This window comes from Haliotis rufescens, unplaced genomic scaffold, assembly GCF_023055435.1.
Source record: "Haliotis rufescens isolate VD_foot unplaced genomic scaffold, xgHalRufe1.0.p SCAF_31, whole genome shotgun sequence".
Taxonomy (NCBI): Eukaryota; Metazoa; Mollusca; class Gastropoda; order Lepetellida; family Haliotidae; genus Haliotis; species Haliotis rufescens.
In genome coordinates this window covers 1,398,025-1,424,255 of record NW_025964013.1, presented here as the reverse complement: position 1 = coordinate 1,424,255, position 26,231 = coordinate 1,398,025, and the positions used below count along the sequence as shown (strand labels likewise).

At 42.0% G+C, this 26,231-nt stretch overlaps 1 protein-coding gene across 2 annotated transcripts; it reads right to left on the bottom strand.

The window, feature by feature from the left end:
• Positions 1 to 3,009: 3,009 nt before the first annotated feature.
• On the bottom strand, positions 3,010 to 26,191 carry LOC124136796 (aspartate--tRNA ligase, cytoplasmic-like). Of its 2 annotated transcripts, none has more exons than XM_046502828.2 (15): positions 26,054 to 26,191; positions 19,757 to 19,862; positions 17,418 to 17,595; positions 14,786 to 14,888; positions 14,079 to 14,181; positions 12,887 to 12,961; positions 12,401 to 12,569; positions 10,501 to 10,635; positions 9,435 to 9,582; positions 9,048 to 9,116; positions 8,725 to 8,845; positions 6,801 to 6,881; positions 6,183 to 6,294; positions 4,737 to 4,808; positions 3,010 to 4,330 (listed from the first exon to the last, which is right to left on the bottom strand). In XM_046502828.2, the coding sequence occupies exons 1-15, from the start codon at positions 26,083 to 26,085 to the stop codon at positions 4,239 to 4,241; spliced, it is 1,596 nt and encodes a 531-aa protein (XP_046358784.2). In that variant the 5' UTR covers positions 26,086 to 26,191; the 3' UTR covers positions 3,010 to 4,238. The 2 variants fall into 2 exon arrangements, with proteins under 2 accessions (XP_046358784.2, XP_048236475.1); XM_048380518.1 differs by lacking the exon at positions 26,054 to 26,191 and adding an exon at positions 25,238 to 25,333.
• Positions 26,192 to 26,231: the final 40 nt, after the last annotated feature.

Here is a 26,231-nt window from a genome sequence, read left to right as displayed (position 1 = left end):
CTGTATTTACAAACATGAACTTCATTTTTAAAAATATAATTTGATCCTTATGGCCATCCAGGACTGATTGCTGTTTGGAGCCTTATCATCTTCCCGAGGCAAGGGAGTTAACTGACTACAAAAGTCAAGTTTCCACCCCATTCGTCACCACTCGCCCCTTTCCGTAACCTGCAAGAAGACTCGTCCCCCTATCGATGAATGTTATGTGCGAAAATACGACAAACCAATCAGAATGCGCGTATGATTTCAAGTTCTTCGTCAAAGAATCCCTCAGAAATAATTTTTGATTTTACATATGTCTTGCATCTAAAATATACCCAAGACACAGTAAAAGGTGTTCAATCATACTGTATAATTTCGCATGTCCAGATGTGCTTTAAATTGCATTTGAAATATATATAATCTACGGGGAAATATATGTGAACCATAACACGAAGAGTTGACAATTGTTTTAGGTATGCCCGTTTGCGCTAAGACGGAACCCGGTCGCAAAAATGGCCATGAGAGCACAGGACCATGTAACAATAAAAATCAAAAAGTCGCAAAAAAATCAAAAGTCTGATTTTTTGGAGACTTTTTTTATTATTAAAGGCCTCGTCTATGTATTTTTGCGACTTTTTTATTTTTATTGTTACATGGTCCTGTGATGATAGGGACACGAGTCGCTATTCGGCTTGTCCCTGAATAACACAAGTTGGTCACGAATGTTTCCACCCTTGCCGAACTAGGCTGGTATTGTGGAGTTACATTTTGGCTGGACTAACGAGGCTATGCAAAATCGCGCCCCGAAATGGAAATCCGGTTCGTAAATTGTCATGCAGATTTCGGTCGATTGCAGGACTTGCAAAGCATGTGCACCACTTACTCGTTGTCAACAGATATTTTCTAATCTTTTCATGTTTTTAATCAAGGTGCTCACGTGATTTGATGCACTTTGCGATGTAAGACTCGTTTTATCACAATATATAGATCGTGATTATCGATCTATCGTCTTGACTGGGCGCCGCCATTTTGTTTGAAGCAAATGCAAGTGATACGAGAGGTGGAATCTGATTGGTCCATAGGAAAGGCATAGAAGGGAGTGAGTGAGTTGGGTTTTGACGCTGCTTTTAACAGTATTCCAGTTATATTGCGGCGTGTCAGCTTAATGTGGGAGGAAAGCCCGAAGTGATGCAGGTCTCAGACGTTTAACACTTCGGTGAAACCCACGAGCACGGGTATGGTGCTGACAAACCTAGAAACGTAATCAGGGATTCGAACAAACGATCATAGGTTTCTGGTGTGCCCAAGGGACGCAACTCTGTACACCGAATCGCGACGACTGGGCCACCCGTGCCCCCCATAGAAGGGACATAACTTGTAACAGCCACTGGTGGTGCTACGACCAGGCCCAGGAATTCTAGCCTAGTTTGGCAAGGGTGGAAACTGGATTTTTATAGTCAGTTAACTCGATAGCCTCGGGAAGATGGGGCCTTATGTGTAGGATAAAACACTTACCCTCGGATTCAGGTTTTAAATCGTATAAAAACCCGTATTTTATCTTACCTATAAACCAAAAAAAGACACTTAAACCAACCTTGTATGTTTCAAACATACTTTTCATGAACCCTAGGAAACAGGCGTTAAATATATGTTTCTTGCCTATGGGTGCTTGAAATTTAAAAAAAACAAGTATTTGTCACAGAGTGACGAAATATCCCCCGCCTGTACACCATAGTACCAAATATGAAGACAATCCAGCGATTAGTTCTTGAGATATCGCGGCAACACCGTTTTCTAACTCCAAAAGCAGATTTGCCTGCTGTGACCTTGACAATGGGGTCAAGGTCACCAAAACCGACTGGTGTCTGCGGTGTCTGTATATACACCATAGTTCCAAATATGAAGACAATCCAGCGATTAGTTCTTGAGATATCGCGGCAACACCGTTTTCTAACTCCAAAAGCAGATTTGCCTGCTGTGACCTTGACAATGGGGTCAAGGTCACCAAAACCGACTGGTGTCTGCGGTGTCTGTATATACACCATAGTTCCAAATATGAAGACAATCCAGTGTTTAGTTCTTGAGATATCGCGGCAACACCGTTTTCCAACTCCAAAAGCAGATTTGCCTGCTGTGACCTTGAAAATGGGATCAAGGTCACCAAAACCGACTGGTGTCTGCGGAGTCTGTATATACACCATAGTTCCAAATATGAAGACAATCCAGTGTTTAGTTCTTGAGATATCGCGGCAACACCGTTTTCCAACTCCAAAAGCAGATATGCCTGCTGTGACCTTGAAAATGGGATCAAGGTCACCAAAACCGACTGGTGTCTGCGGAGTCTGTATATACACCATAGTTCCAAATATGAAGACAATCCAGTGTTTAGTTCTTGAGATATCGCGGCAACAAACAGGTGGGACGTACGTACGGACGGTCGTGAATACTATATCCCCCGCTTCGCGCTTTCGCGCGGCGGGGGATAAAAAATCTTAAAACATTTGTCTTCAAATGCAAGATAATTTCTTGGGAGGACCATTCTACAATATAAACTGAAGTTGAATATTATAACATCCATTTTTTTCAGATTTAACCCGATATGAGAAGAATAGGATGACGCCACTGGACGTTTATTATCACAGTTTTGACCGAGATGGACTTTTCATTTAATTTTTTTTTTTGAAACCAAATATGAGATTTGGTTAATTCATAGACCCTCCTCCCCCTGAACAGTGTGTTGACTGCAGGTGCACACAAAAAGTACACACTTTCATGGTAGCCCCATCGTTCCAGCTATATGAAGGCGGCCTGTAAAGGATCTAGTCTGGACCAGACAACCCAGTGACTGATGTTGTGAGCAATGATCCACTGTGGGGTACAATGACACATGGTCAACCAGAGTCTGACCACCCGATCCATAAGTCGCCTCTTGTGACCACAGAATTGGTTGCAGTTACAACTGATTTGATCATACAGAAAAACTTTCCTCGATGAACGAAACAAACAAGCTAACTCAAGACATGGCAGTGAAATTTTCATATTTAATAAGCAGAGTCACCTCAAGTCTGTAAGATATCTGTACAAAAATATAACAGACATGTTCAGAATGATGGTTTATGTACATAATACAGTTTGTCAGCACTAAGTCAACCCAGGCTTGTAGTAGAACAATAGAAACAAAGTCATCAGCTTGTTGGCAGCCTATTATCAATGCATTTTCTTAAATTATTACAATTGATAAATATTTTAAATGTCTTGTTGACCAATCAGGTAACCACAAACTAACAGCCACCTAATTATGGCCTATCCATCTGGCATACTCAGTCATTACCTTCAGTGAATGCATAACTGGTGTTAAAATGTAAATAAATAGAGGTATATATTAAATAATTCCCAGGACTATATGGGACAACAGCTGAGATTTCATACAATGGCTAACCGTAGGTATGTGTATTTGAGATTTAAAGTGCATCAGAATATTTTGCGATGTACAAGGCCATATTGCAATACGTATCATGATATATTGTATCATTCTAAATTTTGACTTCAGAAGCAATCTGATACACTAAAGTATGAATTGACGTTCATAAATGGAACAAAACAAGATTCTTGTACAAAATGATGTTTACTCAGTCAGTAAATATGCAGCCATCTTGGTGCCCCGGATGCATGCTCCTGGCACCGAAGGCATTTGCCAAATATATAACAATAAACACACAATAAAAAATTGCTATTTGAAATCACCTGATATATCAAGCGTGACAACATGATATTATGATACGTATCGTGGAAAGAATGAACCTCAATTTACCAATATTTTGGTAATACCGCATACCCCTAGTTAACAGCAGACAGAAGCCTGCCACTGATGACTTAAGACCTTAAAGTCAATAGAGAAACGTCTCTAGTCATGTCAGACACAGTACTGGAATCATAATAGCACTTTTATGCATTGTGTTCACAGTGCAATCCACCCATCCTAATCTGCCTTAATAAATACAATCTATGTAGATTGTGGCTTACTTGTGTGTATGAAGGAGATACAGAGATTAGTTTAATGATTACACAAGACAAAGATCAAACATTACTTTGAAATATTGAATGAGAATGAAACCCAACCCAAAAGCCCTGTCAGCTGTTAACAAAGGACCTGTTCATATTTTGAAATATTTCTTAAAATCCTAACCAAAACAACACGTTACAGAATTCATTGAGGAAATGTAAGATATTGCTGGAGGTAAAATGGAGGTCATGCTTCAGGGTGTGAGCCGCTTCGGGTCACGTGGGAACAATGACGCCTTGCGGATATTGTCAAGCCCCAGGTATAACATGGTGACCCGCTCCATACCTGGAAGAAAGCAAGAGGCATGAACCAAAACCGCAAGTGTGAGAGATTTGGCCTCATTCATAAATACACGGATTGAGGTTGCCAAAATACGACGTGAAGTATTCTATTCCACTACATATCAATAAACTAAAATTTGATTACTTTTATTGGTAGAATTATCTATTACCATGGAAACGGTCTATTGGCTACAACCAATTGAGCTAATAATAAAAAACAAATGGCACCATGAGATCCTTTTGTTATATAAACACGATAAAGGTAAACAATGATTTGAATTTCGACAAAAGAATGAAACTTGGAATGGCAGATGATGAGACCATCTCATTAGCATACATCCTGCCGACATTGTGAAGAATAAAGAAAAGTGAATTCTCTCCGGGAGTGTAGCCGTCTATGTCCAACTCACCTATACCCCCTCCGGCATGCGGAGGCGCTCCGTACTTGAATGAGTCGATGTACGCCTTGATCTTCTCAATGTCTGTAGAGACAGAATACAAGTTATGCAATTACTGTTTTTTTTATACAGTTATTACACAGAAGTCAATCCAAACAAGCTCTGAAGCATGTTGTTGAAGGAAGTTGCCTCACCTACACATACTTTATGATCGGTTCAGTTGTAGAATTAGGGCACTAACCACACTGGTGACCCCAAGTGAGTAGAGGCTGTGTGCCCGCCCTTTCTGTTCGACATCTTGGGAGTCCACCTGTCTCAGTGACTCGGTTGATGACATGTTACCACAACCCATCTCCCCGAGGCTAGGGAGCTACCTGACTATTAAGTCCAGTTTCCACTGAACTAAGCTGGTATTATCGAGTTAGATTTTGGCTGGATTAACGAGTCTATGCCAGGTCCAATCAAAATCGTACAATGAAAGCGGAGTCTGGTTCATAAACTGTCATGCAGATTTCGGTGGATTGCAGGATTTGCAAAGCATGTGCACCACCAACTCGTTAACAACAGATATTTTCCAAATCTTTTCATTATATTTTAGTCAAGGTGCTCATGTAATTTGATACTTTGCGATGTAAGACAATATTTTTATCACAATATAGATCTTGGTTACCAATCAGATCTTCTTGACTGGGCACCGCCATTTTGTTTGAAGCAAATGCAAGTGATACGAGAGGTGGAATCATATTGGTCCATAGGAGAGGCATAGAAGGGACATAACTCATAATAGCCACTGGTGGCGCTACGATCAAACCCAGGAATTCCAGCCTAGTTCGCCAAGGGTGGAAACTGGACTTTTAAAGTCAGTTAACTCTCTTGCCTCGGAAAGATGCCATAACACAGCAGCAAGGGACACTGCACATGATATCAATCATTGGATTGTTTGGTTCAGGCGGCCGTCACACAGTTGGAGTGAGTGAGTATGGTTTTACGCCGCTTTTAGCAATATTTCAGCAATATCACGGCGGGGGACACCAGAAATGGGCTTCACACATTGTACCCATGTCGGGGGACACCAGAAATGGGCTTCACACATTGTACCCATGTCGGGAATCGAACCCAGGTCTTCAGCGTGACGAGCGAACGCTTTAACCACTAGGCTACCCGACCGCCCCTCACACAGTTGGAATATGGAACATTGGCTCAGTGAGCGTAAAACGAACAGCCCCAGCATCATCTGTTGTTGTTTCCGACTTAGTGCGCTTCCCTTACAAAACCCTGGCTCTGCCTCGGACTAGTACCACATGGGAACGTCTTGTACATGTCTAAATAATTGAAGACAAAAGAGCAACTGAAATACTGCCCTCATGGGTTGTTTGGTTGGAGCCCGAGATCCGAGACTTTTCTTCAGTTTAAGAACCTATGGGGTTTGAATCTAGGACATTATTTTTGAACACTCACTTATTTCATGTTCCTTCGCCCTCTCCAACAGGAAGTCGGGGTCGTGGATTCGCTGGGCTCCAGACAGGATCTCCTCCCCACGCATAAACATGTCGTACGAGTTGGACCATTTCTATAAAGGCAAGAGAAGTACTATTACAATGGAGTGTAGTCATTGGACAAAGGTCAAACTTAGCACTACATAGGTCAAGGGTATAACATTTCTGTCTTTTTGGAACAGGATCCAACAATATAAGGAGAGCATGCTATAACTTTGAACTGGTGACTGACGTTAGAGAAGTAACTATGGCTGATGAAAGGGAGGTAACTATGGCTGATGAAAGGGAGGTAACTATGGCTGATGGAAGGGAGGTAACTATGGCTGATGGAAGGGAGGTAACTATGGCTGATGAAAGGGAGGTAACTATGGCTGATGAAAGGGAGGTAACTATGGCTGATTTGGAGATGAGGCAGTTTCCATGCCAGAAAATTCCCAAGGGGTAAAGGGGAGGTATATCAAGTATAAAGACAACCATCTGTCACAGGACATAAATGAAATGAATTAGGTGGCTGCTTTCAGATTCGTTACAGTACAGAAGCGAGTCAGAATGTCTGGGGCAACGTCCTTGTCTCACTCACCGTGTCCTCGGGGTCCGGCATGGTGTAGAAGGGCCGCACCGCCAGAGGGAACTTGTCGAGGATGAAGAAGTCAGTGTCGTACTGAAACACATCATACGACTCATTCAGGGAGCACACCAGTTGTCCTTCAGTGTGCAATGGCAGTTATACCTCAGTGTACAATGGCAGTTATACCTCGGTGTACAATGGCAGTTATACCTCGGTGCACAATGTCAGTTATACCTCGGTGCACAATGGCAGTTATACCTTGGTGCACAATGGCAGTTAAACCTCGGTGCACAATGGCAGTTATACCTTGGTGCACAATGGCAATTATACCTCGGTGTACAATGTCAGTTATACCTCAGTGTACAATGGCAGTTATACCTTGGTGTACAATACCAGTTATACCTCGGTGTACAATGTCAGTTATACCTCGGTGCACAATGTCAGTTATACCTCGGTGCACAATGTCAGTTATACCTCGGTGTGCAATGTCAGTTATACCTTGGTGCACAATGGCAGTTATACCTTGGTGTACAATGTCAGTTATACCTCAGTGTACAATGGCAGTTATACCTTTGTGTACAATACCAGTTATACCTCGGTGTACAATGTCAGTTATACCTCGGTGCACAATGTCAGTTATACCTCGGTGTACAATGTCAGTTATACCTCGGTGTACAATGTCAGTTATACCTCGGCGCACAATGGCAGTTATACCTCGGTGTAAAAACGGCAGTTATACCTCGGCGCACAATGTCAGTTATACCTCGGCGCACAATGTCAGTTATACCTCGGTGCACAATGTCAGTTATACCTCGGTGAACAATGTCAGTTATACCTCGGTGCACAATGTCAGTTATACCTCGGTGCACAATGTCAGTTATACCTCGGTGAACAATGTCAGTTATACCTCGGTGCACAATGTCAGTTATACCTCGGTGTACAATGTCAGTTATACCTCGGTGCACAATGTCAGTTATACCTCGGCGCACAATGGCAGTTATACCTCGGCGCACAATGTCAGTTATACCTCGGCGCACAATGGCAGTTATACCTCGGTGCACAATGTCAGTTATACCTCGGTGTACAATGTCAGTTATACCTCGGTGCACAATGTCAGTTATACCTTGGTGCACAATGTCAGTTATACCTCGGTGTACAATGTCAGTTATACCTCGGTGCACAATGTCAGTTATACCTCGGTGTACAATGTCAGTTATACCTCGGCGCACAATGTCAGTTATACCTCGGCGCACAATGGCAGTTATACCTCGGTGTACAATGGCAGTTATACCTCTGCGCACAATGGCAGTTATACCTCGGCGCACAATGGCAGTCATACCTTGGCGCACAATGGCAGTTATACCTCGGTGTACAATGGCAGTTATACCTCGGTGTACAATGGCAGTTATACCTCGGTGAACAATGGCAGTAAAACCTTGGCACCCAATGGCAGTTATACCTCAGAACAAATGGCAGTTATACCTCGGTGTTCAATGGCAGTTATACCTCGGTGTACAATGGCAGTTATACCTCGGTGTACAATGGCAGTAATACCTCGGCACACAATGGCAGTTATACCTCAGAACAAATGGCAGTTGTACCGCGGTGTACAATGGCAGTTATACCTCGGTGTACAATGGCAGTTATACCTTGGCGCACAATAGCAGTTATACCTTGGTGTACAATGGCAGTTATACCTCAGTACAAATGGCAGTTATATCTCAGTGCACAATGGCAGTTATACCTTGGTGTACAATGTCAGTTATACCTCGGTGTACAATGGCAGTTATACCTCAGTGTACAATGGCAGTTATACGTCGTTGCACACTGGCAGTTATACATCGTTGCACAATGGCAGTTATACCTCGGTGCACAATGGCAGTTATACCTCAGTGCACAATGGCAGTTATATGTCGTTGCACAATGGCAGTTATACCTTGGCTTTCACCAGCTTCCCTAGTAACTTCTCATTCGGTGTGCTGAGGTCATCGCCTTCTTCCATGTCCACTCCGACCTCCCGCAACATCTGCACGCCTTCACGGTAGTCGAGGCGTAAACTGGAAAACATGCAAAATTACCATGTTAATCTCAAATCAACATGAGGTACTATCTAACAGGCAAAGTTTTCAGTTGACAAAGAAACTGATCGCCAAATATTTACTTTTGCAGTTTCCTTCTTAAATGTCATCAATGTACATAATAACAATGTATAGGATTTCCAATATCAACAGACGTGACTACAGTGTCACTCCTTCTTACCTCGGCTCCAAAAACTTGAAAGGCTCGGCAGGAAACTGTTTATGGACAATTTCGATTTCCTCTGCAAAACTACAAGAAATCAAATAGATTAGTTTCTTCCAAACAATGTTACATTATCTGAAGTGTGGGGCAGTCAATCTTTCGCTGTCTTCTTTGGGGAGGGGGATGAGTAGGATTGATGTGGTACAAGGGAGGTAACTCTGACAGCCAGACAAAGACTTCCAATGATCTGTTTACCTAAATATTATTTCAGTTGATACAAGAATTTGTCTGAATACTTCTGTCTCATTTCGATTCCTGCTTGGTTAGCTCAGACTTATGTCAGTCTTCATCTCCCTCTTTTGAAATTATTTTATTCAATGAACGTTTCTAAACACTTGGACCTACTTCTGTTGTAGACCTTTGAATATTGCCACAAACAAATTTCCGATAACATCAAGAACTTCATGGTAGTGGTAGCTGAACGCCATTTCCAGATCCAGACCGACAAACTCAGTCAAGTGGCGATGTGTGTTGGAGTCTTCTGCCCTGAACACTGCAAGACAAAGAACTTAAACTGAAAACATTGCTCTGAAAACAACATCAGTTGAACCTCACCGCGTTGAACTCTGCTGGACAACTCTGCTGGTTTAACTCTACTGGTTCAAGCTCAAGTGGTTTAACTCTACTGGTTCAAGCTCAAGTGGTTGAACTCTACTTGTTCAAGCTCAAGTGGTTTAAATCTACTGGTTTAACTCTGCTGGTTTAAATCTACTGGTTCAAGCTCAAGTGGTTTATCTCTACTGGTTCAAGCTCAAGTGGTTTAAATCTACTGGTTTAACTCTGCTGGTTTAAATCTACTGGTTCAAGCTAAAGTGGTTTATCTCTACTGGTTCAAGCTCAAGTGGTTTAAATCTACTGGTTTAACTCTGCTGGTTTAAATCTACTGGTTCAAGCTAAAGTGGTTTATCTCTACTGGTTCAAGCTCAAGTGGTTTAAATCTACTGGTTTAAGCTCAAGTGGTTTAACTCAGCTGTACACATTAAAATCGTCATGAATACATCTATCTTCTTACTTCATACATGTCCCTACATATGTCTGCCTTTCATGTGACACCCACCTACTCCGACAGTGAACACCATGTCCATATATGGCTATTTATAGTCATGTGACACCCACCTGCTCCGACAGTGAACACCATGTCCATATATGGCTATTTATAGTCATGTGACACCCACCTGCTCCGACAGTGAACACCATGTCCATATATGTCTATTTATAGTCATGTGACACCCACCTGCTCCGACAGTGAACACCATGTCCATATATGGCTATTTATAGTCATGTGACACCCACCTGCTCCGACAGTGAACACCATGTCTATATATGGCTATATGTAGTCATGTGACACCCACCTGCTCCGACAGTGAACACCATGTCTATATATGGCTATTTGTAGTCATGTGACACCCACCTGCTCCGACAGTGAACACCTTATCCATGTCTCCACATATGGCCATCTGCTTGTAGAGTTGCGGGGACTGGGCCAGGTATGCCTTGGTTTTGAAGTAGGTCACCTCAAACACATTGGCCCCACCTTCTGATGCAGCTGTCAATCAAAGTATAAGTTATTAGTGACAAGTCATTGCTACACATCACAGCACATGACAACAGTATTGCCAGTGAAGACTCATAGATTACAATTATTGCTGGATCAACAAAATATAAATATCACAGATATATAGACCACTAGTTTACTACCAGATCATTGTAACACAAACTAGCCGCCCCACCAGTTGTATCGTAACACAAACTAGGCCACCCCACCAGTTGTGCCGTAACACAAACTAGGCCACCCCATCAGTTGTGTCGTAACACAAACTAGGCCACCCCATCAGTTGTGTCGTAACACAAACTAGGCCACCCCACCAGTTGTATCGTAACACAAACTAGGCCACCCCATCAGTTGTGTCGTAACACAAACTAGGCCGCCCCATCAGTTGTGTCGTAACACAAACTAGGCCACCCCATCAGTTGTGTCATAACACAAACTAGGCCACCCCATCACTTGTGTCGTAACACAAACTAGGCCACCCCATCAGTTGTGCCGTAACACAAACTAGGCCGCCCCATCACTTGTGTCGTAACACAAACTAGGCCACCCCATCACTTGTGTCGTAACACAAACTAGGCCGCCCCATCAGTTGTGTCGTAACACAAACTAGGCCACCCCATCACTTGTGTCGTAACACAAACTAGGCCGCCCCATCACTTGTGTCGTAACACAAACTAGGCCGCCCCATCACTTGTGTCGTAACACAAACTAGGCCACCCCACCAGTTGTATCGTAACACAAACTAGGTCGCCCCATCAGTTGTGTCGTAACACAAACTAGGCCACCCCATCAGTTGTGTCGTAACACAAACTAGGCCACCCCATCAGTTGTGTCGTAACACAAACTAGGCCACCCCATCAGTTGTGTCGTAACACAAACTAGGCCGCCCCATCAGTTGTGTCGTAACACAAACTAGGCCACCCCATCACTTGTGTCGTAACACAAATTAGGTCGCCCCATCAGTTGTGTCGTAACACAAACTAGGCCACCCCATCACTTGTGTCGTAACACAAACTAGGCCACACCAACACTTGTGTCGTAACACAAACTAGGCCACCCCATCAGTTGTGTCGTAACACAAACTAGGCCACCCCATCAGTTGTGTCGTAACACAAACTAGGCCGCCCCATCAGTTGTGTCGTAACACAAACTAGGCCACCCCATCAGTTGTGTCGTAACACAAACTAGGCCACCCCATCAGTTGTGTCGTAACACAAACTAGGCCGCCCCATCAGTTGTGTCGTAACACAAACTAGGCCGCCCCATCAGTTGTGTCGTAACACAAATTAGGTCGCCCGATCAGTTGTGTCGTAACACAAACTAGGCCACCCCATCACTTGTGTCGTAACACAAACTAGGCCACACCAACACTTGTGTCGTAACACAAACTAGGCCACCCCATCACTTGTGTCGTAACACAAACTAGGCCGCCCCATCAGTTGTGTCGTAACACAAATTAGGTCGCCCCACCAGTTGTGTCGTAACACAAACTAGGTCGCCCCACCAGTTGTGTCGTAACACAAACTAGGATGCCCCATCAGTTCTATCGTAACACAAACTAGGCCACCCCATCAGTTGTGTCGCAACACAAACTAGGCCGCCCCATCAGTTGTGTCGTAACACAAACTAGCCACCCCATCAGTTGTGTCGTAACACAAACTAGGCTGCCCAATCAGTTGTGTCACAATCCAGGTGGACCAATGGTGTCATTTAATGTGTGAAGTTCAGCTGTTTATTTTTCAGTGAATATTGGCAGTACCTGAAATTATTTTAGGTGTGTGAATCTCTACAAAGCCGCTCTGCTCCAGATGTTGCCGGAAGTGTCTACACACGCCCATCTCAACACGGAACAGGGCTTGGTTGGTCTGTGTCCGGAGGTCGATGATGCGGTTGTCGAGACGAGTGTCCTGATTTACACGGGCCAAGTCCTGACGTAACATAGAGTGAGTGAGTGAGTGACACAATGGAAGTTGAAGAAGTTCAGAAAAGACATCAGACACGCCATAAATTTCAAAAGACATCAGTTTGAATCAATATTTTAAAACATACCAGTAAAGTTGAACATTTTAGCTTTTCTGACTTCTGTTCACTGATATTAACGACTAATATCGGCAATAACAATTACAACTTTTCAAGATAATGACGAAGAATAACCAATACAGGCCATGAGAAGTTAAGCATGTGCTCATTCCGTCTGTCTGCTGACAACTGTTGCTAGGGGCTGTCAAGTGTCAGGATGACCTACCCCTTCTGTGTCGGGTCGTGACGCATCCTCTATGAGCAGGGGAAGTCTTGGTGCAGCTGAACTTATAACCCACACCTGTGCACAGACAACAGTTTATGGTCAAATACCTGGATCACACACCGACCATAAATACAGGCGTTTAACGTTATTTGTATTCCAATACAGGAAGTGTTGAGGCAAATAAATAAACTTGTTCATGGCTACATGCCACTAGACCTGTGAAGATCCGGGTTAGAATAGGCCTTCAACAACCCATGCTTGCCGTAAGAGGTGATTAATGGGATCAGGTGGTCAAATTCGCTGACTTGGTTGATGCATGTGATTGTATCCCAAATGCGTGGATCGATGCTCACGACATCAATCAATGCATTATCTGGTACAGACCACTGTCATATAGCTGGAATATTGCTGAATGTGGCCTTAAACAACAAACATACAAACATGTCACGGTGGTAAAGGGACACAACACCTCTGGTAATTACCCATCATGCCACACTAAGTTTGACCACCTGAGGGAAGCAACGAGGGAAACAATTCAGCCGCGGCAGATCTAGAATGTGCTTTACATGTGTGCTTGAGTACAATCAAACCCACGGCAGATCTAGAATGTGCTTTACATGTGTGCTTGAGTACAGTCAAACTGATGGCAGATCTAGAATGTGCTTTACATGTGTGCTTGAGTACAATCAAACTGATGGCAGATCTAGAATGTGCTTTACATGTGTGCTTGAGTACAATCAAACCCACGGCAGATCTAGAATGTGCTTTACATGTGTGCTTGAGTACAATCAAACCCACGGCAGATCTAGAATGTGCTTTACATGTGTGCTTGAGTACAATCAAACTGATGGCAGATCTAGAATGTGCTTTACATGTGTGCTTGAGTACAATCAAACTGATGGCAGATCTAGAATGTGCTTTACATGTGTGCTTGAGTACAACCAAACCCACGGCAGATCTAGAATGTGCTTTACATGTGTGCTTGAGTACAATCAAACTGATGGCAGATCTAGAATGTGCTTTACATGTGTGCTTGAGTACAACCAAACCCACGGCAGATCTAGAATGTGCTTTTACTTGTGTCCTTGAGTACAATCAAACCCGGCCTTCCTCCCTGATAAGAGGATGCACCACCTACTGTGCTAACCCTTGTTCTTGTTGAGAAAAGAAATATTTTGTTTTACAGACGTACCTGTTCTGCGTGAAGTTCGACATCTTGTTGTGAGCAGGATTCAATCTTCTGTGGGACTGTCCTCACATACCCCTCCACATCGATAATGGATTCCTTGTTGATACTGCAACAGTAGTTTGGTGCCACTGAGATGTGGGATTACTGAATACAAACTGGTAAATAACGAAAGTTGCAACTGAGCTGGCACAGAAACAACCGAATGATGTTTTACATCTCTGAACACTATTTCTTCTTGTATGCTTAGTGTTTAATGCCACACTCCAGCGACATGTTGACTGGTTCTCACAATGTCAACAGATGCTATCATGATTCACTGCAGGCGACTAGGTTCCGTCTTTTGGTACATAAGAGCAGTATCATGTTCACTGGTTCTCACTATGGACCTGTGAAGATCCAGGGTAGAATAGGTCTTCAGCAACCCATGCTTGCCGTAAAAGGCGACTTTGCTTGTCGTAAGAGGCGGGATCGGGTGGTCAGGCTCGCTGACTTGGTTGATGGATCCCAATTGCATGGGTCGATGCTCATGATATCAATCACTGGATTGTCTGGTCCAGACTCGATTATTTACAGACCGCCGTCATATAGCTGGAATATTGCTGAGTGCGATGTAAAACAACAAACCAACCAACCTATCACCATTCACAACAGGCAACTAGGTTCCGTCTCTTAAAGCACATGAGTATAGCGACACTTTGACTGGTTCTCACTTTGCGATATACTTGACCATCTGTTTGCTGACCTTCTCCCCGACCGACACCAGCGCTTGGACCGTCCACTTCTGTTGTCTGATCACGAAGAAACACGATTTTCCTGAAAAACAGTATTTAGGCAAGATTTTTATTTTCCCGGTTCACAGCAGTCTTAAAAACAAAAAACAGCATTATCACTATCCCCTGCCATGGGACACATTAGAATTTTATTTGTCCATATAGAATTTTATTTGTTCATATAGTATTTTATTTGTTCATATAGTAGTTTATTTGTTCATATAGCAGTTTATTTGTTCATATAGTAGTTTATTTGTTCATATAGCAGTTTATTTGTTCATATAGTAGTTTATTTGTTCATATAGTAGTTTATTTGTTCATATAGCAGTTTATTTGTTCATATAGTAGTTTATTTGTTCATATAGCAGTTTATTTGTTCATATAGTATTTTATTTGTTCATATACTATTTTATTTGTTCATATAGTAGTTTATTTGTTCATATAGCAGTTTATTTGTTCATATAGTAGTTTATTTGTTCATATAGTAGTTTATTTGTTCATACAGTAGTTTATATGTTCATATAGTAGTGAACAACATGGAAGTTAATGTCCACTACAAAAAGGAAGAGCCGTATAAAGCCTTGAGAGGATGTAGGCACTAGGGTCCCTTGTCATCATAAATATAAATAAATGATTAAATGTGAAATAAAACACACACAAATGGCCCCTTCTCTGGAAAAAAAGTAATTCATGGCACCAATTCTCAAACTCAATCTTGATAAGTATCTCTCAGATAAGCTTGCAAACTTTCATTCATGTAACTCAAGTTCTTTTTTATAAAACTTGTCCCCATTTCACACAGTAGGCAGTGCTAGGCACTAAGTTGGAAAACAAGGAGCAAGGGCCATAACTCTGTAAAAAAGAAATTAAGACACCAATTTGTCAACTTATTTCAAATCGTGACAAGTAACATCAGTGTGTAAAATTAATTTCTCAGCTTACATGGCTTTTGAGAAGATTTGTCCCCATTGAGAGTTGGATGGACGGACAAGCTCCATTCCTATATCCCCCTACCGCCCCACTTTGTGAGAGGGGATAAGAATCATCCGCAATTATTATTCTGTTCTTAATGTATCCATGTCATGTATGTGTTGCCTGTGTGCAGTGCTAGCTACATGTGTCTCGTAGTCTATTGTGTTCATGTATGTGTTGCCTGTGTGCAGTGCTAGCTACATGTGTCTCGTAGTCTATTGTGTTCATGTATGTGTTGCCTGTGTGCAGTGCTAGCTACATGTGTCTCGTAGTCTATTGTGTTCATGTATGTGTTGCCTGTGTGCAGTGCTAGCTACATGTGTCTCGTAGTCTATTGTGTTCATGTATGTGTTGCCTGTGTGCAGTGCTAGCTACATGTGTCTCGTAGTCTATTGTGTTCATGTATGTGTTGCCTGTGTGCAGTGCTAGCTACATGTGTCTCGTAGTCTATTGTGTTCATGTATGTGTTGCCTGTGTGCAGTGCTAGCTACATGTGTCTCGTAGTCTATTGTGTTCATGTATGTGTTGCCTGTGTGCAGTGCTAGCTACATGTGTCTCGTAGTCTATTGTGTTCATGTATGTGTTGCCTGTGTGCAGTGCTAGCTACATGTGTCTCGTAGTCTATTGTGTTCATGTATGTGTTGCCTGTGTGCAGTGCTAGCTACATGTGTCTCGTAGTCTATTGTGTTCATGTATGTGTTGCCTGTGTGCAGTGCTAGCTACATGTGTCTCGTAGTCTATTGTGTTCATGTATGTGTTGCCTGTGTGCAGTGCTAGCTACATGTGTCTCGTAGTCTATTGTGTTCATGTATGTGTTGCTGTGTGCAGTGCTAGCTACATGTGTCTCGTAGTCTATTGTGTTCATGTATGTGTTGCCTGTGTGCAGTGCTAGCTACATGTGTCTTGAAATCTATCTATTCATATATGTTTGTTTGTTTTTTTCTTCCAGTTTTCTTTTTTGTATAAAAGAAAAAAGTTTTCTCTTCGCATATTGAACCAAATAATATCCTGACATTTCCTTGAATTTAGTTGAATCAGAAAAATAACTGAGAATGCATTTAGCTACGTCACGCCCACACAATTCTTCAGTGATCAGTACAGACATATTGATTAGATTCTAGCTGCATGTATCAATTATTTATCAACCCTCACCAGCTGTACAGACAGGTACCCTGCTTAACCAACTGGCTGTTTGACAAAATCATAACTTTGAAGGAGAATATCAATTAAATAAAATACTTTCAAAACAGCTTAAAAACCATTCTTCTTCTTGTCAATGTGAGTGTGTGAGTGAGTGTGTGAGTGAGTGTGTGAGTGAGTGAGTGAGTGAGTGAGTGAGTGTGTGAGTGAGTGAGTGAGTGAGTGAGTGAGTGAGTGAGTGAGTGAGTGAGTGAGTGAGTGAGTATGGTTTTACGCCGCTTTAAGCAATATTCCAGTAATATCACAGCGGTGGACACCAGAAGTGGGCTTCACATATTTTACCCAGGAATTGAAATATGTGCCCACCTGGAGAAGGTGCTTGGCATACCACAAGGAAACACGTTCTCACTACCTGCAATATTCCATGTACTACTTCCATGTACCTGCAACTGTTTCTTACCTTTACTTCTACTGGTGTACAGTCGTCCTCTCAACCACACCTTCTGGTCGGCCAGGCCTGGGGTCAACTCACACACTTTCAGTAGCGTCCTGTCTGGTTTGTCACGAGACTGGATCATGCGGACCTGTCCGTACAGGTCCTTGGCATAGTCCTCCTTCTCCTGCTCCACGGCCTGAGGCTGCCGAATAGAGCACAACAATATTCTATTGTGGATAATCATGCGACAAATAGGGCAACTTTCCGGGGCATAAAAATGTTGAGGAAATTGTTATGTTTTACAGGGTTAACAGCACATTTTAAATATACTCACCGCCAAAAGAAACGCGAAACCGTAGAAACATTTTGAGAAGTATGTCCGTTAAGAAGAGAAGTTTCCAATGCAATTGAGGACAAAACTAACTATCTAACTAACTATCAGTCAAGGGTTACCGCAGCGTGTCTTTATTCTTATCACAATATGTTGCATGTGATTTCCAAACTTTACACACCAATCCTGCATGGGACAAAGAGTGCATCTCTAGTCCTGGATCTATGATGTCACATGTGATGTGTTCTTGAGCGTCAGTCAGTTCACACAACATACCCGTACATTCGTTTGTGTATTGAACTAATATAATATCCATTGAATATATATTGAACAACAAAAGTTCCTGTGACATTGAATAAGATTTAATGCAAAGTTATGTTTTTTACCAAATATGAAACAATTTCGGTTTGCAACAGACAAAAGACTCCTGTAAGTGTTCAAATGGTTTAATTTGCCATACTGACTTCAGAAAATGCATGATTTCATAAAAAAAACCTTGAACATGCCAAAATCTCAATTTACAAATCAATAGCGTCTGTGTCCACCTCTGGTTGCGATGCAAGCAACACATCTTCGTCTCATGGAATGGACCAGGCGTCGCACTAAGTCCTGTGGGATATCCGTCCATATCTGCTGGAGCATGTTTTGAAGTTCCTGGAGCGTCTGTGGAACACGTGGTTGACATTGAAGGCGCCGATCCATCTCATCCCACATGATTGGTGAGAGATCAGTGGGGCGAGCCGTGGATGACATTCACATTGTTTTGTTGAAGAGAATCCTGAATAAGTCAGGCAATATGAGGTCGGGTGTTATCATGTTGAAAGGTAATGCCTGGGCCATGACGACGCAAAAACGGTAGCACAACAGGGCCGATGATCTCGTCTCGGTAGCGCTGTCCATTGAGATTTCCCTCTACCAGATTCAAACGGGTTCTCTGTCTTGCTGTAATCCTACCCAATACCATAACGCTGACACCCCCGAAACGATCTTCTTCCATGACACAATGATTGACGTAACGTTCACCTCGACGTCGGTACACTCGAATCCGTCCATCGCTGTGGTGAAAATGAGACTCGTCAGTGAATAGAACTTGTCCCCACCGCATGGCCGTCCAGCGTAGATGCTGTCTGCACCACTGTAGATGTGCTTGGCGGTGGTTTCCTGTCAAAATGGGACGTCTGGCAGGTCTTCTTGCGACAATCCCTGCACATCTGAGGCGATGACATGCGGTTTGTGAAGATATCCCTCGAAGGCCAGGGATGCTTCTTGCAGTCACTGTTGCTGGCTGGAATCGATTTCGTAGGTGTGTTGTTCGAATCCAGTTGTCTTGTCAAATATTGGTTACGCGTGGCCTACCACTCCGAGGATGGTCTCTTAATGTTGAATAATTCGTAATTTTGTTGTTTTTCTAAGTGGTTGTTGTCAGCACGATGCTTAACAATGCATATGGAAGCTCGTTAAGGCTCATGTTTTTATACCAATTCTTGGGTAGTGAAATGCATGGGGCTTGCATAAGAGTCAACTTTTGCATGCAATGCATGCTTTTCTGTAGCAGTTGCATTTTTGTGGCTTGATTCCATACATGTTGTTTGAAAAATACACTTTTGTTGCTGAGTCTATATTAACCAACATATATGGTATTCACATTTCTTTTGTCGGTCAGTACATATGTCAATATGAATGTCCAAGAATGCACTCAACAAATCAAATAATACAGTTTTAATCAAACAACCCCAACTGCCCCTCTCCTCAAAACCAACAACCAAACTATACTGAGTGAGTGAGTGAGTGAGTGAGTGAGTGAGTGACTGAGTGAGTGAGTGACTGAGTGAGTGAATGTGGTTTTACACCCACTTTAGCAATATTTCAGCAATACCACAGCGGGGGACACCAGAAATGGTCTTCACACACTGTAACCATGCGCGAAATTGAACTCTGGTCTTCAGCACGACAAGCGATAGTTTTAACCATGAGGCTATCCCATCGTCCCAAACCATTGTCCTGCATTAAATGTAAGTGGGCCAGGACTCACGTTCTGCGTCTGCTCCTGCTGTCTATGGGCGGCCTTCTTGACGGCCTTTTCGGCATCCTTCTGCTGCTTCTTTAGGGCCTTCTTCGACAGGGGCTTGCCATCGGGGCTGCGGATAACACAAGGCAGTCATCATTACTAGGAGCTCTGGTCTACCTCTCAAGAAGAAGTGATGAGTTTCTGACATAACTGATGCACAAATGAAAGATAACTTGTAATACTATACTGACCACCTGATCCTGTAAGTTGCCTCTTACGACAAACATAGTCGCCTTTAACTGCAAACATTGGTTGCTGGAGAGCTATTCTACCCCAGATCTTCACTGGTCGAACTCTCAAGAAGAGTTTCTGACGTAACTGATGCACAAATGAAAGATTAATTGTGATGCTAAGTTGGTTAGCTGTTATGTGAATATGGAGAAGTGCTTTCTTCTCCTTCGGCAAGTAGGGAGTTCCTTGTCGTGAGTTGAAGGACACTGACAGGAAGTGAGCTGGCTGGCAGAGTGAATTTCAGAGACTTTTCCTTTCCTAAACTGGTTAATTCATAAAGATTTTTGTAGACCTTTTACGTATCCATGATAACCAGTTCATAAATGGTACCATACACATTAAAAGAAAGAAAAAAAAGACTGTTGCCATGGTTACATTGAAATGAGTTCACGTTTTACTGCATATATTTCAGAAATATCATTGGTGCCAAATTGAAATCAAGTAAACCTAGTGGTTGACAGAATGAGCAACACGCCAGGCCACTTTGGATCCCAGACACAAAGTCTGCCTGGTAACCATGGTAACACTTTATACCATCTAAGCCTATTCACAGTTGTATCTAATACAATCAGCAAGGGTGGTTGGAACCAATCGGCCCTGTAACCATGGTAACACTTTATACCACCTGAGCCATATCCTAGTTGTAGGTAAATTAGTTGGAACTAATCTCTCCCACAAAGATCAGTGTGACATCCAGGAACCACTGGCAGTGCATGATGGCAACACGGTGAACAAGTATGAACAAGTATGAACTTGTCAAATACTTCCAAAACAGTGCATGGAAACTACAGTGATTTCGTTACTTATCATTGGACGACTAAACCATAATGGTGAACTGCAGCAATACCTGCATCCTTGTCAGTAGGTGTAACTTACTGAGTTAAATGCAGCCATACCTTACCTGGACACGAGGTTATCACTAGGGCTGGGACGATACACCAACGGTGCAATCCGATAAGTATCACAATACCTTGCTCAAGATCCGAAACTTATCGCGATACTTGCGTGTGCACTTATCTGTAGTGTGTAAGCCATCTTTTTCAAGGCCAGGATTGCCAAATACCTGGCACACTCATGATCAACAGTTAGCAATGTCAGGTATGGTGCACTTATCTGTGGTGCATAAGCCATCTTTTTCAAGGCCAGGATTGCCAAATACCTGGCACACTCATGATTAACAGGTAGCAGTGTCAAGTATGGTGCAATGGCTGAAAATATTTACATTTTCACTCCTCATTTTCACTAGTAATTAGTGTTTGGTGTAACACTTATTCAAGAAAACATTTAAGGTAAGAATCGATACTTTTTACTTGGTGTGAGACTGATCGATACTTGTTTTCAGAAGTAAAAAATTGCGATCCACCGATGCATCGTCCCACCAGTAGATACAGGGGTAGAAACTAACATAGTAGGTCCACTAGTCCTTATAGTTATAACGTATAGGAAAAGCCTTAAAAATGGCAAATTTCTACTAGTCCTTATGATACCTTAACTATTGAGCAGTTTGGCAAGAACTACAGGACTAGTGCCAATTTCTAACGCTGAGTTACCACTATTGCAGTCTAGAATCTAACCTCACTCAGAGACTGTATAAATAACATACCGGTACTTTGACTTGTAAATGTAATTTTTGTTGTTGATTGACCATTGTATGTCAATGTAATGTTTTTGCTTTAAAAATTGGAAAAACTGCTTTCACGTTGCCATCGATGATTGGTTGATCTCTGACAGTGACTCCTCCTCAAGTGCGGCTCTTAATTCTCGACTAATATAATGTTGTTTTTCTTCCTGAACCAACCTGATGGACCATGTAATGGAGAAATCATGAGAAACTGTGGATTCTACTCCCAGAAGCAACAGATTTGAGTTATTTATCTGATCTAAACAAGGGTATGGTTGATATGAAATTTCTCTTAATTTGCATCAATTTTGTAGTGTCATTTTATTAGCACAAATGCCCTTTCAGAATCATCAGTGTGCTCAGAATCAACTGCAACAAGAGCAAGACATTATCAGAAAAGTTTAATGGAATAGAGAATCTCACCCTCGTGACTTTTAATATCAAATATATCAACAATCGTTGATAAAAGTCGAAAAACTCTTGAGGCTTGTCAATGGAACGTCTTATCTTATTTATCATCCAACATCATTCTTCCGACTTTTTCAGTTTGTAGACAGTAATAAGCAGGATCTTACGTGTAAAAAGTACTGCTAACAGCTTCAGTAGCAGAGCCATTAGTGATGTCATTTGATTGATTTGTCATGGTTACCAATGACGTCGCAATGTTCTGCATTGCTAATCATTGACCATCGCATCCACCGTGTCACACTGTTTACACATACAATCTATAGAGCTTTACGATGACGTCATAATTGTGCCGTGTACTTTTGAACCAAACCTCACAGTGCTTGCTTCATTTTCTCTAAGGATGTCAGTTTGATATATCTGCCAAAGTAATTTATAGTATCTCAGGAAAATGGTTCAAGTATTAGAGTGAAAATTAGTATGTGATTGAGAATACTTTTAGGCCACTTTTCGCAATATTCCAGCAATATCACGGTGGGCTACACCAGAAATGGCTTCACACATTGTACCCATGTTGGGAATCGAACCCGGGGCTTGGCATGAGGGGTGAATGCTCTAACCACAAGGCTGCCTCCAGTGAAAATTATAGTTGGGGTGAATAAAGCAAACATATGCAGCTGAAACACGATGTTCACCAATTACTGGATTCTCCCTATCAAATGAAGCTACATCACTAATTACTTCCGCTATGACAAAAGAGGTCCCGTTTGTTTTGACATTGACAAAGTCGACACAATTTATGGATAACAGCTTCTTTATATACGTTTCGGTATAAATCCTTATACAGTTGTCAAGCAAGGCTTGGCAACGGGATAAGGATCTATACTGAAACGTCGCCCTTACTGTAAATAAAGACGTTGTTGTCCATAACTTGTGTCTACTTTGTCATCCGTCAACTTCTATGTCATGCCTATCAAACAATTCATTTGTTTTGTCATTGTGTCATGGTAATATGGAGATAAACCAACTCCATCAATAAAGACGTTTTCAACTTTGTGACACCTATAACTTTTTCAAATTGAAAACTTCACGCTATCACGATTACCAGTGTGCAGATTGCCGTTGATGAGTTGGGTGGATGTTGTGGTTTGCTGCCTGTTGCATTAGTTCAGCAGATATCTGGGTTTGATCACAATGATCCTTGAATCAAACTGTTTTACATTTCTGGTATGTCCATATTGTGGCTGGGATGCCTTTGTGATATCTCTGTTTTAGATATATTGCAGGGCTTGATTTAAGGAACTTGATTTAACTAGCACCAGGTGCACGTCAACATAAACCGCTAGGTGCATCTGACATAATCAGGTGGCACCGGTCCCATAACTTTATCAAAGTTGAAATATTGATGTATGAACTAGTCTAAATAAGTACTATCCCAGATCTCTGACCACTGTGTCATGAATTACACAACACAGCCATTAGTGGTGTAGCAGGGTCAATAGAGCTTGATGAGTGAGTATGGTTTTACGCCGCTTTTAGCAATATTCCAGCAGTATCACAGCGGGGGACACCAGAAATGGGCTTCACAAATTGTACCCATGTCGGGAATTGAACCCCGGTCTTCGGCGTGGCGAGCGAACGCTTTAACCACTAGGCTACCCGACCGCCCCTAGAGCTTAATGAAGGTACTGAGTGTGTTTAAATATATTTCTTGTGTGGACAAGTAAGGGTTAGTCAGACACAAATAATGAAATTTATTTACATGCTTTGTTTGTTGTTGAATGCCACATTCAGCTATTTTCCAGCAAAATGATGGCTGTCCGTAAATAATCAAGTCTGGATCAGACAATCCAGTGATTGACATCATGAGCATCGATCTACACAATTGGGATACGATGACATGCATCAACCAAGTCAGCGAGCCTGACAACCCGATACTGTTAGTTGCCTCTTACGACAAGCATAGTCGCCACTAGCGGCAAGCATGGGTTGCTGAAGACCTATTATCTACGCAGATCTTCATGGGGGACAAGCATGGGTTGCTGAAGAAGTATACTCTACCCAGAACTTCAAAGGTATTTTACATGCACTTAGCACATCTAAAAATAAATAGTTGGTTGCATTTATCAATAATCGGTTGCACTAATTCATGTTTTATACAGATCTAAGCCCTGTATTGTACGGGCCTGATTGAGCCTTTTCTGTTTGATGAGCGTTATGCAACATGTTTGTTTACATTTTAGGCTTCCCTAGCCACGCCCCTGAAGGTAGCACAATTTACAATGTCTGGATCCAGACTAGAATTAGAAATATCCACCAGAGCATGGTGCACAGTTCCCCTTTAAGTTTGGTTAAATATTTACAAGCTGAGAAAGATAAGTCATTCTGTGAGGCATGCATCAATTCTACTGAAACAGTATAAATATTACTACTTTACAAATTTGTTCGAACAACTCATCAGTCAAGCATGACCACATGAAGATGTAAAACCTATCTAACAATGTTTTGAAGCACATATGAAACACGTACATAGACCTGTGTGCTTGCTTCATCACTTTCCAGAAGACACAAAACATTGAATCATGGTTAAATCCCTGGTTGCGACATTGATCAACCTCAAATCAATGTAACCAATTCTACCTGTGAAAACATGTTTAACCTACATTGTTTCAGCATCGAGTGTTGATGTTATTTCGACCTGAATTATCAGTTGTCAATTAACATGATTAAGACTAACTTTGATTTAGTTATGTATGTAATGATTTGTTTGTTTAATACCACACTCAGCAATATTCCACCAATATGACGGCGGTCTGTAAATAATCAAGTCTGGACCAGACAATCCAGTGATTGACATCATGAGCATTGACCCAAGCAATTGGGATACGATGACATGCATCAACGAAGTCAGCGAGCCTAACCACCCGATTCCCGTTAGTCACCTCTTACGACAAGCATAGTCACCTTTTACGACAAGCACGGGTTGCTGAAGACCTGTTCTACCCCAGATCTTCACGGGTCGTATGTAATGTAACCAAGTGTTCATTTACATCTTGGTTAGTGAAATTACACAAAAATATGCTATAAAAAGAAGGACACAAATAATATGATTAACAGTTGTAATTTAGTTTTGAAGTTAAACTTTATACATATCTAAATTATTTGGTTGACAATGTTTGTGTTCTTACCTAGACATGGTACACAATACAAGGTGCCACTGTTCTATACACTCTTCTGTAATGAAATGAACTTCCTGTGGTGTGTAATGTTTTATTTATGATGGCTTTCACATCATTGCATCATGTCCTCATCAAACTTATACATTTGTGATTAGATGATGAAAGTATATCCAGAGCAGTGTAACAAGGTATAGCCTCACTCAATCACTGTGAGGGCACTCCTCTTGAGCCTCATATATACTGCGATAAACATGACTAGTCAAGCAATAGAGTAGAACAAATGACAAAACATTGCATCAGATTTTCTTTCAAATGCTTTTATCAACTTCAATTATTAAGCTGTTATGCCGATAAATTGAAGGAAAAAATAAATGAAAAAAAGAATTTCTCATGCAACGAAAACAATGGAAATCACAACTATTATAATTAGCCTACATGTCTTGCCATAAAAAAACCCCCAAGAACATTTTGTCAACAGGTCCCAATATTAAAGACGTTGTCATCAACTTGGTGATTTGGCATTAACATGTTAAGGTGCTCCCTGGAACCTAAGTCACGAGGGTCCTTGTCCAAATTCGCAGTCAATCAGTCATGATGACAAAAATCAATAAAATACAACAACCCATATACACATCCTTCCCGATTTACGTCAGCACGTGGAGCCGACCGTGGACCCACACCGGTAAACATTGCCAATGGTGGCGAATATACCCTGTCATGTAAATCCAGGTCACAGCATATGTTACCCACCTCGACACTGGACGTATTGTTGCACGTTGATTGCATTTTCTTTCACGTTCAACGACAAACATAAATCTAACATACCCTAAAATATCCTCGGTTGGTCTGTCGCTCATTTCGTCTTTCCTCGTCCACGCACTGACTGCGAGCTCTCTGCTATTGACACGATGTCAGTTTCCTCTTTGCACGTTCTCACGCAAAGCGAACTCACCTCGCGCACACAGCACGTGCCTATCCCAGCATTCAGCGCTCAACATGGAGG

Excerpts from the sequence above, each read along its gene's own strand:
- LOC124136796 (XM_046502828.2), bottom strand. The coding sequence starts at position 26,085 with ATGAGCGACAGACCAACCGAGGATATTTTAGG. Across the intron at positions 17,596-19,756 it reads AGCAGGAGCAGACGCAGAAC|CCTCAGGCCGTGGAGCAGGA; the intron begins GTGAGTCCTGGC and ends TCTATTCGGCAG. Across the intron at positions 14,889-17,417 it reads GTACACCAGTAGAAGTAAAG|GAAAATCGTGTTTCTTCGTG; the intron begins GTAAGAAACAGT and ends ACTGTTTTTCAG.